General features: G+C 46.9%; 1 protein-coding gene across 1 annotated transcript in view; it reads left to right on the plus strand.

Moving 5' to 3' along the window:
- Positions 1–15,544, plus strand: part of fam110d (family with sequence similarity 110 member D) — a 94,678-nt gene extending 79,134 nt beyond the window's left edge. Inside the window, exon 2 of the mRNA XM_072501052.1 lies at positions 3,007–15,544. Coding sequence (XP_072357153.1) covers positions 3,296–4,411 — 1,116 coding nt within the window. The 5' untranslated portion in view covers positions 3,007–3,295 and the 3' untranslated portion in view covers positions 4,412–15,544. The remainder of the gene's footprint in view (positions 1–3,006) is intronic.
- The last annotated feature ends 1,240 nt before the right edge of the window (positions 15,545–16,784 follow it).

Genomic DNA, 16,784 nt, shown 5'->3' on the forward strand with positions numbered 1-16,784 from the left:
CGCATATTGTTGTCCAGAGGTTTTTTTTAATTTAAAGCATATTTATTTTTCTTTCATTTACTTGTCTCTCTAAGGCAATTAATCCAATCTTTCTTTCCTTCTATTTATTTCTCGGGATCTGATTTGACTCTGGTTTACTCTATTTCATTTACAGTTATTCATCTGTTGCTTTCTCAATCCTTAAATCTCATTGATTAAGGAAATAGGTTGCTGGCACAGCTGTTCACTCAGGGCCCATTGCCCTTGTTCTGCTGTAATCAGCTTGTACATCCAGCAAGTTATTGAACTCATTCAGCAAAGGTCAAAGCCATTTGGCCCATCATGCCCATACCGCCTCTTTGGAGAATGTACTGTAGGAAATGCAGCAACCAATTTATACACAGCAAGCTCCCACAAACAGCAGCTAGATAAAGGCAATCAGTTTTTGTGAATGGACTGACACTTCAGTGCAGTGCTGAGGCACTGTTCCATTGTCTACAGGAATAGTGCCAGAAGACTGGAGGATAGCAAATGTTGTCCCCTTGTTCAAGAAGGGGAGTAGAGATAACCCCGGTAACTATAGACCAGTGAGCCTTACTTCTGTTGTGGGAAAAATCCTGGAAAGGTTTATAAGAGATAGGATGTATAATCATCTGGAAAGGAATAATTTGATTAGAGATAGTCAACACGGTTTTGTGAAGGGTAGGTCGTGCCTCACAAACCTTATAGAGTTCTTTGAGAAGGTGACCAAACAGGTGGATGAGGGTAAAGCAGTTGATGTGGTGTATATGGATTTCAGTAAAGCGTTTGATAAGGTTCCCCATGGTAGGCTACTGCAGAAAATACGGAGGCATGGGATTCAGGGTGATTTAGCAGTTTGGATCAGAAATTGGCTAGCTGGAAGAAGACAAATGGTGGTGGTTGATGGGAAATGTTCAGACTGGAGTCCAGTTACTAGTGGTGTACCACAAGGATCGGTTTTGGGGCCACTGCTGTTTGTCATTTTTATAAATGACCTGGAGGAGGGCGCCGAAGGATGGGTGAGTAAATTTGCAGATGACGCTAAAGTCGGTGGAGTTGTGGACAGTGCGGAAGGATGTTACAAGTTACAGAGGGACATAGATAAGCTGCAGCGCTGGGCTGAGAGGTGGCAAATGGAGTTTAATGCAGAAAAGTGTGAGGTGATTCATTTTGGAAGGAATAACAGGGAGACAGAGTACTGGGCTAATGGTAAGATTCTTGGCAGTGTGGATGAGCAGAGAGATCTCTGTGTCCATGTACATAGATCCCTGAAAGTTGCCACCCAGGTTGAGAGGGTTATTAAGAAGGCATACGGTGTGTTAGCTTTTATTGGAAGAGGGATTGAGTTTACGAGCCATGAGGTCATGTTGCAGCTATACAACACTCTGGTGCGGCCGCATTTGGAGTATTGCGTGCAATTCTGGTCGCCGCATTATAGGAAGGATGTGGAAGCATTGGAAAGGGTGCAGAGGAGATTTACCAGAATGTTGCCTGGTATGGAGGGAAGATCTTATGAGGAAAGGCTAAGGGACTTGAGGCTGTTTTTGTTAGAGAGAAGAAGGTTAAGAGGTGACTTAATTGAGGCATACAAGATGATCAGAGGATTGGATAGGGTGGACAGTGAGAGCCTTTTTCCTCAGATGGTGATGTCTAGCACGAGGGGACATACCTTTAAATTGAGGGGAGATAGATATAAGACAGATGTCAGAGGTTCTTTACTCAGGGAGTAGTAAGGGCGTGGAATGCCCTGCCTGCTACAGTAGTGGACTCGCCAACACTAAGGACATTCAAATGGTCATTGTATAGACATATGGACAATAAGGGAATAGTGTAGATGGGCTTTAGAGTGGTTTCACAGGTTGGCGCAACATCGAGGGCCTGTACTGCGCTGTAATGTTTTATGTTCTATGTTCTATTGCCAGAGATGCCACCTAAGTGCCTATTTAATGGTCAGTCCACCTCAAAATAATTCATTGTAATTCAAACACAGCCATTTCTGACCAATGTGTTAAAAATTGTCAGACATATGCAAAGCTCTCTTTACATATACAGATATGGCAAACGGATTAAATGTGTCTCTGTGTTAGGGCAGCACAGTGGCGCAGTGGTTAGCACTGTTGCCTCACGGCACCGAGGTCCCAGGTTCGATCCCGGCTCTGGGTCATTGTCCGTGTGGAGTTTGCACATTCTCCCCATGTCTGCGTGGGTCTCACCCCCACAATCCAAAAAGATCTGCAGGGAGGTGAATTGTCCATGCCAAATTGCCCCTTAATTGGATACTCTAAATTTAAAAAAATGTGCCTCTGTGCTGCACTGAACTATCAGCATGACATTTCTTGATGACTAGTTTTGCCCTTTTCTCAGGATTGGTGGCTATGGTTCGCAGTCCTGCCTCTGAGTCAGAAGGTTGTGAGGGTTCAAGTCCTACTCCAGAGATTTGAGCACAGAATCCAGGCTGACAATCCAGTGCAGTGCTGAGGGAGGTGCTGCACTGTACGAGTGCCATGGTTTGGATTAAACCCATCTGCCCTCTCAAGCAGATATATAAAAAGAAAATCCCATGATATTGTGGGTGTAGTTCTTCCAGGTGTCCTGCTCAACATTTCTCCTTCGGTCAAGCTAAAGATAAATTATCTGCTCATTATCATGTTATGGGATATTGCTGTGTGCTGATAATGAGCAGATAATTTATCTTTAGCTTGGGTGGATGTGGTGAGGTCCTGAGGTCATGGAAGACGTGATATAATTGTACACTGTTTCTGTTGGTTGCAGAGAATTCATGTCATTGGGCTTTGTGTGTGTGCCTCTTGCTTGGAGACCGTCTCTCCCTGGTGCATTGTGAGTTTTGGTTGCCTTTAAGCTAAGCCAGCTGACCCTCTATGTCAGCTCAGTACTGGTGCTGGTGCTGGTGCGTTGGATCTGTCAGCACTGAGAGACAAAATAGCTTTTAGAGTGAAGTCCTGAGGCTTTGAACTGATCCACGGCATACTTTGATTTATTTTTCAGGAGACTGCATGAAGCTGAGAGGAAAGTTCGGTGAAGCGTTCCAGTTGAGGGTCGAGTACCTTAATAGAAGCATGCTGAAAGATTACTATCCTTTCGCTTGCTGTTTTCTGCAATAAAGAAATCATTGAGGAGTCTGCATTCTCAAACCCTACCAAAACAAAACTTACAAGGCTTTATTCAGGTAACCCGATTTCAGTGGCTTGGATATAGGAGATTTGGTCTGAATGCTGCTGTGGGGCTCAGCTCTGGGCTTGTCTTATTGCCCTGAACTGCTAGTGAAGTGAAGAGAATGAAGCCAGTCACTCCAGTCAGTTCCCCATCGCCTCTCAGGCTCCTGAACAAAGGCCCTGAGTATCTACGTAGGCAGATGGAAAGCGACAATAGGGGTCGGACGCTGAGTGCTGTTGAGAGGCTTGAAGCTGACAAGCCAAAGTATGTTAAAAGTCAGAAAGCGATGAACACTAAGCAAGAGCCCATCGTCAGTCCTTGTGTGACTCCGCAGTCTTCTGCTGTACCTTGGCTCAGATCAGGTGATGCGAGAGATCCATGCCCAAGCTTTGATACCAGAAAAGAGAATGCCAATATGGAACAGTTTAACAACGTCAGGAACATCTTGGTGGACAAGCCATCCCTCGACCCAGCGGTTACTAGGAGGACCACCTCCAAGAGAGTCTTGAGGCCTGACTCCTTAATCATTTATCGACAGAAACGTGACTGCAAGACAGGAAGCAACGACAATTCCAGGGGCTACAACTTCATCCGACGTCTGTTTCAGGGGTCCATGAGGGATAAACAAGTGACCTCCCTGGAGTTTCCAAAGATCATCCTGAAGGAAAACAGTAGGCCCTTTTCTGAAGGTAGCTCCCCACTGTCGCATATGTGTCACCTCAATGACAATGAAGCAACAAACGCCGAGAATCATTGCGTCAATCTCTTCATCCACAAAGAAATCGCAGGTTCAGTTTCTCCAAACCTTCACATAACTAGAACTCAAAACCTGCCAAGCGCCCCCTCTGAAGCAAATGGCCGAGCAGCTTTGAGAAGCAGGACTTTGCAACGCACAAACTCGGACCTACTCCTGCGTAACTCAGTTGCCTTGTCGGAGGAAGAAAGGTTTTTTAATTACTGCGGACTTGACCCGGATATGGCAGAGCATCTCGGGTTGGTGAACTTCTCTCCCACTGCCTCGGACTCCATCTCACCCCAAATTCAGAATGTCAGTATGACTGAGAGCGACGGCAGTGAATTATCTCATGGAAGCAGAGGTGGTGAAGGACTTTATGAAGAAGAAATTCATGAGCAGGTCTCATTGGGGATATCTGTCATTGAACGGAACGCACGGGTCATCAAGTGGTTGTATGGTTGCAAAAAGGCCAAAGAGGGTCCAAAGGAGTCAACAGTGTAAGGAGGAAAAGAGGAGAGTTTATGATTTACCCCAACACACTAAGAGGACATTTTCCCAAACTACACTACTGCTTCATTGATAAATTGGGGAATTGAAACAGAATCGGTCTTGAACTCAACCATTTGGCACATATATGAGAAGTTTTATTTTCTTAATTTAACTCCTAAACCTGATGTTCAGATTTGGTATGAAAGTTTTGGTTGAAGTAATTCAATGACACACGCACACAAACGCACACACACTTCAACAGCAAGACGCACGCACACTTCAGCAGCAAGAGACATGCACACTTCAGCAGCAAGACACACGCACACTTCAGCAGCAAGACACACACACACTTCAGCAGCAAGACACATGCACACACTTCAACAGCAAGACACGCACACACTTCAACAGCAAGACACACACACACTTCAGCAGCAAGACACACACACACTTCAACAGCAAGACACATGCACACTTCAGCAGCAAGACACACACACACTTCAACAGCAAGACACACACACACTTCAACAGCAAGACACACACACACTTCAGCAGCAAGACACACGCACACTTCAGCAGCAAGGCACGCACACACTTCAACAGCAAGACACATGCACACTTCAGCAGCAAGACACACACACACTTCAACAGCAAGACACACACACACTTCAGCAGTAAGACACACGCACACTTCAGCAGCAAGACACACACACACTTCAACAGCAAGACACACACACACTTCAACAGCAAGACACATGCACACACTTCAGCAGCAAGACACACACACACTTCAACAGCAAGACACACACACACTTCAGCAGCAAGACACACACACACTTCAACAGCAAGACACGCACACACTTCAGCAGCAAGACACACACACACTTCAACAGCAAGACACACACACACTTCAGCAGCAAGACACACACACACTTCAACAGCAAGACACGCACACACTTCAACAGCAAGACACACACACACTTCAGCAGCAAGACACACACACACTTCAGCAGCAAGACACACACACACTTCAGCAGCAAGACACACACACACTTCAGCAGCAAGACACACACACTGCAACAGCAAGACACACACACACTTCAGCAGCAAGACACACACACACTTCAACAGCAAGACACGCACACACTTCAGCAGCAAGACACACACACACTTCAGCAGCAAACACACACACACTTCAGCAGCAAGATACGCACACACTTCAGCAGCAAGACACACACACACTTCAACAGCAAGACACACACACACTTCAACAGCAAGACACACACACACTTCAGCAGCAAGACACGCACACACTTCAACAGCAAGACACACACACACTTCAGCAGCAAGACACACACACACTTCAGCAGCAAGACACGCACACACTTCAACAGCAAGACACACACACACTTCAGCAGCAAGACACGCACACACTTCAACAGCAAGACACACACACACTTCAACAGCAAGACACATGCACACTTCAGCAGCAAGACGCACACACACTTCAACAGCAAGACACACACACACTTCAGCAGCAAGACACATGCACACTTCAACAGCAAGACACACACACACTTCAACAGCAAGACACACACACACTTCAGCAGCAAGACACACGCACACTTCAGCAGCAAGACACACGCACACTTCAGCAGCAAGACATGCACACACTTCAGCAGCAAGACGCACACACACTTCAACAGCAAGACACACACACACTTCAGCAGCAAGACACATGCACACTTCAACAGCAAGACACACACACACTTCAACAGCAAGACACACACACACTTCAGCAGCAAGACACACGCACACTTCAGCAGCAAGACACACGCACACTTCAGCAGCAAGACACACACACACTTCAACAGCAAGACACACGCACACTTCAGCAGCAAGACACACACACGCTTCAACAGCAAGACACATGCACACTTCAACAGCAAGACACACACACACTTCAACAGCAAGACACACACACACTTCAGCAGCAAGACACACGCACACTTCAGCAGCAAGACACACGCACACTTCAGCAGCAAGACATGCACACACTTCAGCAGCAAGACGCACACACACTTCAACAGCAAGACACACACACACTTCAGCAGCAAGACACATGCACACTTCAACAGCAAGACACACACACACTTCAACAGCAAGACACACACACACTTCAGCAGCAAGACACACGCACACTTCAGCAGCAAGACACACGCACACTTCAGCAGCAAGACACACACACACTTCAACAGCAAGACACACGCACACTTCAGCAGCAAGACACACACACGCTTCAACAGCAAGACACATGCACACTTCAGCAGCAAGACACACACACTTCAACAGCAAGACACACACACACTTCAGCAGCAAGACACACACACACTTCAACAGCAAGACACACACACACTTCAGCAGCAAGACACACACACGCTTCAACAGCAAGACACATGCACACTTCAGCAGCAAGACACACACACACTTCAACAGCAAGACACATGCACACTTCAGCAGCAAGACACACGCACACTTCAGCAGCAAGACACACGCACACTTCAGCAGCAAGACACACACACACTTCAGCAGCAAGACACACACACACTTCAGCAGCAAGACACACACACACTTCAACAGCAAGACACATGCACACACTTCAGCAGCAAGATACGCACACACTTCAGCAGCAAGACACACACACACTTCAACAGCAAGACACACACACACTTCAACAGCAAGACACACACACTTCAGCAGCAAGACACACACACACTTCAGCAGCAAGACACACACACACTTCAGCAGCAAGATACGCACACACTTCAGCAGCAAGACACACACACTTCAACAGCAAGACACGCACACACTTCAGCAGCAAGACACACACACACTTCAGCAGCAAGACACACACACACTTCAGCAGCAAGACACACACACACTTCAACAGCAAGACACGCACACACTTCAGCAGCAAGACACGCGCACACTTCAGCAGCAAGACACACACACACTTCAACAGTAAGATACACACACACTTCAGCAGCAAGACACACACACACTTCAACAGTAAGATACGCACACACTTCAGCAGCAAGACACACACACACTTCAACAGTAAGATACGCACACACTTCAGCAGCAAGACACACACACACTTCAACAGCAAGACGCACACACACTTCAGCAGCAAGACACACACACACTTCAACAGCAAGACGCACACACACTTCAGCAGCAAGACACACACACACTTCAGCAGCAAGACACACACACACTTCAACAGCAAGACACACACACACTTCAGCAGCAAGACACATGCACACTTCAACAGCAAGACACACACACACTTCAACAGTAAGACACACACACACTTCAGCAGCAAGACACACGCACACTTCAGCAGCAAGACACACACACACTTCAACAGCAAGACACACACACTTCAGCAGCAAGACACACACACACTTCAACAGCAAGACACACACACACTTCAACAGCAAGACACGCACACACTTCAGCAGCAAGACACACACACACTTCAACAGCAAGACGCACACACACTTCAGCAGCAAGACACACACACACTTCAGCAGCAAGACACACACACACTTCAACAGCAAGACCTACACACACTTCAGCAGCAAGACACACACACACTTCAACAGCAAGACACACACACACTTCAACAGCAAGACACGCACACACTTCAGCAGCAAGACACACACACACTTCAACAGCAAGACGCACACACACTTCAGCAGCAAGACACACACACACTTCAACAGCAAGACACGCACACACTTCAGCAGCAAGACACACACACACTTCAACAGCAAGACACACACACACTTCAACAGCAAGACACGCACACACTTCAGCAGCAAGACACACACACACTTCAACAGCAAGACACATGCACACACTTCAGCAGCAAGACACACACACACTTCAACAGCAAGACACATGCACACACTTCAGCAGCAAGACACACACACACTTCAGCAGCAAGATACGCACACACTTCAGCAGCAAGACACACACACACTTCAACAGAAAGACACACACACGCTTCAACAGTAAGACACACACACACTTCAACAGCAAGACACACACACTTCAGCAGCAAGACACACACACACTTCAGCAGCAAGACACACACACACTTCAGCAGCAAGATACGCACACACTTCAGCAGCAAGACACACACACTTCAACAGCAAGACACGCACACACTTCAGCAGCAAGACACACACACACTTCAGCAGCAAGACACACACACACTTCAACAGCAAGACACGCACACACTTCAGCAGCAAGACACGCGCACACTTCAGCAGCAAGACACACACGCACTTCAACAGTAAGATATGCACACACTTCAGCAGCAAGACACACACACACTTCAACAGTAATATACGCACACACTTCAGCAGCAAGAGACACACACTTCAACAGTAAGATACGCACACACTTCAGCAGCAAGACACACACACACTTCAACAGCTAAACACACACACTTCAGCAGCAAGATATGCACACACTTCAGCAGCAAGACACACACACACTTCAACAGTAAGACACACACACACTTCAGCAGCAAGACACACACACACTTCAACAGCAAGACACACACACAATTCAGCAGCAAGACACACACACACTTCAGCAGCAAGACACACACACACTTCAACAGCAAGACACACACACACTTCAGCAGCAAGACACACACACACTTCAACAGTAAGACACACACACACTTCAACAGTAAGACACACACACACTTCAACAGCAAGACACACACACACTTCAGCAGCAAACACACACACACTTCAGCAGCAAGACACGCACACACTTCAGCAGCAAGACACGCACACACTTCAGCAGCAAGACACACACACACTTCAACAGCAAGACACACACACACTTCAACAGTAAGACACATGCACACTTCAACAGCAAGACACACACACACTTCAACAGTAAGACACACACACACTTCAGCAGCAAACGCACACACACTTCAGCAGCAAGACACGCACACACTTCAGCAGCAAGACACACACACACTTCAGCAGCAAGACACACACACACTTCAGCAGCAAGACACACACACACTTCAGCAGCAAGACGCACACACACTTCAACAGCAAGACACACACACACTTCAACAGCAAGACACACGCACACTTCAGCAGCAAGACACGCACACACTTCAGCAGCAAGACACACGCACACTTCAGCAGCAAGACGCACACACACTTCAACAGCAAGACACGCACACACTTCAGCAGCAAGACACACACACACTTCAGCAGCAAGACACATGCACACTTCAGCAGCAAGTCATACACACACTTCAACAGCAAACACACACACACTTCAACAGCAAGACGCACGCACACTTCAACAGCAAGACACGCACACACTTCAGCAGCAAGACACACACACACTTCAACAGCAAGACACACACACACTTCAGCAGCAAGACACACACACACTTCAACAGCAAGACACGCACACTTCAGCAGCAAGACACATGCACACTTCAGCAGCAAGACACACACACACTTCAACAGCAAGACACGCACACACTTCAGCAGCAAGACACACACACACTTCAACAGCAAGACACACACACACTTCAACAGCAAGACACGCACACACTTCAGCAGCAAGACACACACACACTTCAACAGAAAGACACACACACACTTCAACAGTAAGACACACACACACTTCAACAGCAAGACACACACACTTCAGCAGCAAGACACACACACACTTCAGCAGCAAGACACACACACACTTCAGCAGCAAGATACGCACACACTTCAGCAGCAAGACACACACACACTTCAGCAGCAAGACACACACACACTTCAGCAGCAAGACACACACACACTTCAGCAGCAAGACACGCGCACACTTCAGCAGCAAGACACACACACACTTCAACAGTAAGATACGCACACACTTCAGCAGCAAGACACACACACACTTCAACAGTAAGATACGCACACACTTCAGCAGCAAGACACACACACACTTCAACAGTAAGATACGCACACACTTCAGCAGCGAGACACACACACACTTCAACAGCTAAACACACACACTTCAGCAGCAAGATATGCACACACTTCAGCAGCAAGACACACGCACACTACAGCAGCAAGACGCACACACACTTCAACAGCAAGACACACACACACTTCAGCAGCAAGACACACACACACTTCAGCAGCAAGACGCACACACACTTCAACAGCAAGACACACACACACTTCAGCAGCAAGACACACACACACTTCAACAGCAAGACACACACACACTTCAGCAGCAAGACACACACACACTTCAACAGTAAGACACATGCACACTTCAACAGCAAGACACACACACACTTCAACAGTAAGACACACACACACTTCAGCAGCAAGACACACACACACTTCAACAGCAAGACACACACACAATTCAGCAGCAAGACACACACACACTTCAGCAGCAAGACACACACACACTTCAACAGCAAGACACACACACACTTCAACAGAAAGACACACACACACTTCAACAGTAAGACACACACACACTTCAACAGCAAGACACACACACTTCAGCAGCAAGACACACACACACTTCAGCAGCAAGACACACACACACTTCAGCAGCAAGATACGCACACACTTCAGCAGCAAGACACACACACTTCAACAGCAAGACACGCACACACTTCAGCAGCAAGACACACACACACTTCAGCAGCAAGACACACACACACTTCAACAGCAAGACACGCACACACTTCAGCAGCAAGACACGCGCACACTTCATCAGCAAGACACACACACACTTCAACAGTAAGATACGCACACACTTCAGCAGCAAGACACACACACACTTCAACAGTAAGATACGCACACACTTCAGCAGCAAGACACACACACACTTCAACAGTAAGATACGCACACACTTCAGCAGCAAGACACACACACACTTCAGCAGCAAGACGCACACACACTTCAACAGCAAGACACACACACACTTCAGCAGCAAGACGCACACACACTTCAACAGCAAGACACACACACACTTCAGCAGCAAGACGCACACACACTTCAACAGCAAGACACACACACACTTCAGCAGCAAGACACACACACACTTCAACAGCAAGACACACACACACTTCAGCAGCAAGACACACACACACTTCAACAGTAAGACACATGCACACTTCAACAGCAAGACACACACACACTTCAACAGTAAGACACACACACACTTCAGCAGCAAGACACACACACACTTCAACAGCACGACACACACACAATTCAGCAGCAAGACACACACACACTTCAGCAGCAAGACACACACACTTCAACAGCAAGACACACACACACTTCAACAGAAAGACACACACACACTTCAACAGTAAGACACACACACACTTCAACAGCAAGACACACACACTTCAGCAGCAAGACACACACACACTTCAGCAGCAAGACACACACACACTTCAGCAGCAAGATACGCACACACTTCAGCAGCAAGACACACACACACTTCAACAGCAAGACACGCACACACTTCAGCAGCAAGACACGCGCACACTTCAGCAGCAAGACACACACACACTTCAACAGTAAGATACGCACACACTTCAACAGCAAGACACACACACACTTCAACAGAAAGACACACACACACTTCAACAGTAAGACACACACACACTTCAACAGCAAGACACACACACTTCAGCAGCAAGACACACACTCACTTCAGCAGCAAGACACACACACACTTCAGCAGCAAGATACGCACACACTTCAGCAGCAAGACACACACACACTTCAACAGCAAGACACGCACACACTTCAGCAGCAAGACACGCGCACACTTCAGCAGCAAGACACACACACACTTCAACAGCGAGACACGCGCACACTTCAGCAGCAAGACACACACACACTTCAACAGTAAGATACGCACACACTTCAGCAGCAAGACACACACACACTTCAACAGTAAGATACACACACACTTCAGCAGCAAGACACACACACACTTCAACAGTAAGATACGCACACACTTCAGCAGCAAGACACACACACACTTCAACAGCTAAACACACACACTTCAGCAGCAAGATATGCACACACTTCAGCAGCAAGACACACACACACTTCAGCAGCAAGACGCACACACACTTCAACAGCAAGACACACACACACTTCAGCAGCAAGACACACACACACTTCAGCAGCAAGACGCACACACACTTCAACAGCAAGACACACACACACTTCAGCAGCAAGACACACACACACTTCAACAGCAAGACACACACACACTTCAGCAGCAAGACACACACACACTTCAACAGTAAGACACACACACACTTCAGCAGCAAGACACACACACACTTCAACAGCAAGACACACACACAATTCAGCAGCAAGACACACACACACTTCAGCAGCAAGACACACACACACTTCAACAGCAAGACACGCACACACTTCAACAGTAAGACACACACACACTTCAGCAGCAAGACACACACACACTTCAACAGCAAGACACACACACACTTCAACAGTAAGACACACACACACTTCAGCAGCAAGACACACACACACTTCAACAGCAAGACACACACACAATTCAGCAGCAAGACACACACACACTTCAGCAGCAAGACACACACACACTTCAACAGCAAGACACACACACACTTCAGCAGCAAGACACACACACACTTCAACAGTAAGACACACACACACTTCAACAGTAAGACACACACACACTTCAACAGCAAGACACACACACACTTCAGCAGCAAACACACACACACTTCAGCAGCAAGACACGCACACACTTCAGCAGCAAGACACGCACACACTTCAGCAGCAAGACACACACACACTTCAGCAGCAAGACACACACACACTTCAACAGCAAGACACACACACACTTCAACAGTAAGACACATGCACACTTCAACAGCAAGACACACACACACTTCAACAGTAAGACACATGCACACTTCAACAGCAAGACACGCACACACTTCAGCAGCAAGACACGCACACACTTCAACAGCAAGACACACACACACTTCAGCAGCAAACACACACACACTTCAGCAGCAAGACACGCACACACTTCAGCAGCAAGACACGCACACACTTCAGCAGCAAGACACACACACACTTCAGCAGCAAGACACACACACACTTCAGCAGCAAGACACGCACACACTTCAGCAGCAAGACACACACACACTTCAGCAGCAAACGCACACACACTTCAACAGCAAGACACGCACACACTTCAGCAGCAAGACACACACACACTTCATCAGCAAGACACACACACACTTCAACAGCAAACACACACACACTTCAACAGCAAGACACACACACACTTCATCAGCAAGACACACACACACTTCAACAGCAAACACACACACACTTCAACAGCAAGACACACACACACTTCAACAGCAAGACACACACACACTTCAACAGCAAGACACGCACACACTTCAGCAGCAAGACACACGCACACTTTAACAGCAAGACACGCACACACTTCAGCAGCAAGACACACACACACTTCATCAGCAAGACACACACACACTTCAACAGCAAACACACACACACTTCAACAGCAAGACACGCACACACTTCAACAGCAAACACACACACACTTCAACAGCAAGACACACACACACTTCATCAGCAAGACACACACACACTTCAGCAGCAAGACACACGCACACTTTAACAGCAAGACACGCACACACTTCAGCAGCAAGACACACGCACACTTTAACAGCAAGACACGCACACACTTCAGCAGCAAGACACACACACACTTCATCAGCAAGACACACACACACTTCAACAGCAAACACACACACACTTCAACAGCAAGACACGCACACACTTCAACAGCAAACACACACACACTTCAACAGCAAGACACACACACACTTCATCAGCAAGACACACACACACTTCAACAGCAAACACACACACACTTCAACAGCAAGACACACACACACTTCAACAGCAAGACACACGCACACTTTAACAGCAAACACATGCACACTTCAGCAGTAAGCAAACACACACTTCAACAGTAAACACACACACACACACACTTCAACAGCAAACACACTCACACACACTTCAACAGCAAACACATACACACTTCAACAGCAAATATGCCCAGATCAAATGCAGCATGAATTGAAAAGAAAGACTTCTTTCAGATGTCCTGAAGTGCTTTACAGCCAATGAAATACTGCAGAAGTGTAACTTGTTGCTGTTGTAATTTGGGAAATGTGATGACCCATTAGCACGCAGTAAGCTCCCAGAAAAGTAAATCTGACAATAACCACTTGTTTTGTGACTGATAGAAGGATTAATGTTGGTCAAACACTGGGAAGAACACCCCTGCTCTTTAGAAAATCTCCATGGGATCTTTTATACTCATCTAGAGGACAGAAAGGGCCTCCGTTTCAAGTTCTACCCAACAATTGACACCACAGCATTCCCTCAGTAGTGCATTTGGAGTGTCAGCCTCGATTTTGTTCTCGTATCTCAGGAGGGGGCCCTGAACCCACAACTTTCTGCCTCTAGGATGAGAGTGCTACTCACTGAGCAACAACAGGCACACCCAGTGCAAAATACAAATTAGAGGCAGAGTAAAGTTCTTCTACAGTTTCCTCAATATGTCTCGGACAAAACCTCACAAGAATATCCTTTACTGTACAAACATAACCATCTCCAAGTGAGATTGTCAAGTTAGAGACAGTCCTGTTGCCCATCAAACACACGACTGTGACTGCCCAAACTGATCTCTTGTGGGACAAGTAGGAAGAAGAGTGTTTTTTGTTTCTTGGGATGAATTTGAACCCAGGCCCTGGAACAATTCGGCAACTTTAAGGAAAATCCCAGTGTTGGACCAACACCGTTAAATATATTATAGAAAACATGCAGCAAAAGGTTAAATGAAGTGGAGATCCTGGAACGGAAACAACATCACATTGCTTCCCAAACACAACCCTGATAATTGATGTCAATCATATCTCAATCGAACCTAAAATTAAAAGGACTGTTTTTTTCAGAGGTGTTTTCAAGCTTTTTCTTTCAAAACTAAATTCTATTAAGGAAACTTTTTAAAAATGAAACCAGAATTTGATTTTGATCGATTTCTTGCTGAGGGAATAAAGATGTTGGGTGGGATTCTCCTGTCTCGTCTGTGGCGGGTCCCGTTGTGAGAAAGACTGGAAAATCTGGCACTCCAGCCAAAATTCCACTCGCTTTTAGCGACACAGTCGTGAACGAGGACAAAAAGGTTTGGTCGTTGTCTCAGCTTCTGATGCGGTCATTGCACCAAAGTGACTAGTTGGTTTGACCCATGAAAGAGAGGCTGAAGATTTCTCTTTCATTCCAATGTTTCCCCCTCTCCGCTCGGCACTGGCAATTCTATGGGCGCTGGTGACCCACCTGTGCGATGTGTGTGAGTACCATGACCGTGGGAGCCATTTCATTGCACCCTGACCTAGTTCATACCCAATATTCACACACATGAACTTTCCAGCTGGGGTCACTGGAGCTCTGCTGATACCCGCAGCCCCCCCCCCTCAAACTCACTCTTGCAGCCCAGCTTTCCTGGGTCTGACGTGGTGTCCCGGTTTCATGTCTTGGTGTGATTGCATAGAGTGTACAGCATAGAACCAGTCTGCTCGAACCATCTGGTTTATGCTGGCCTTTATTCCACACAAGCTCATCCCATTCTAATTACCCCCTTCCCATCCTGCACCGTCTTCCTCCTCCATTGAGCATCTATCACCCTCCCCTTTAATGCGCCACTGCTCTCTGCTCCAACCACCCCCATGTAACACACCACCCTGTGTAAGGAAATTCCTTGTTCTGTGGCTAGGACTTTTCCTGTGGTGGCACCCACTGCAGATGGGAATGGAGAATTTGGCCAGCCAACCATAAGGAGATTAACTTATCGGCGGCACCATAAAATTCCAGCCACGGGCAACTCCCGGAAAATCCCAGCCTTTATTTATTTTAGATTTGTTGGTGCTAACTACCTCTTACTTATGTCCCATCACTTGTCCTGGATTCACACACAAGTGGAATCAGTTTCTCTCCTGTCCTCTCGAAACCCTTCATAATTTTTAAAGATCTTTATTGGGTCACCCCTCAACCTTCAGTTTTCCAGTTTAAAAAAACCCAGCCTGCTCAATTTTTCTGGATAGTTGCATCCTTTCAATTCGGGTCGATCTTTCTTAAACTTACAGCAGAACCGTTTTATAAAATCATCTTTGTAATACCGAAAGCTGAGCTGCACA

Source organism: Scyliorhinus torazame, chromosome 1 (assembly GCF_047496885.1).
Source record: "Scyliorhinus torazame isolate Kashiwa2021f chromosome 1, sScyTor2.1, whole genome shotgun sequence".
Classification (NCBI taxonomy): Eukaryota; Metazoa; Chordata; class Chondrichthyes; order Carcharhiniformes; family Scyliorhinidae; genus Scyliorhinus; species Scyliorhinus torazame.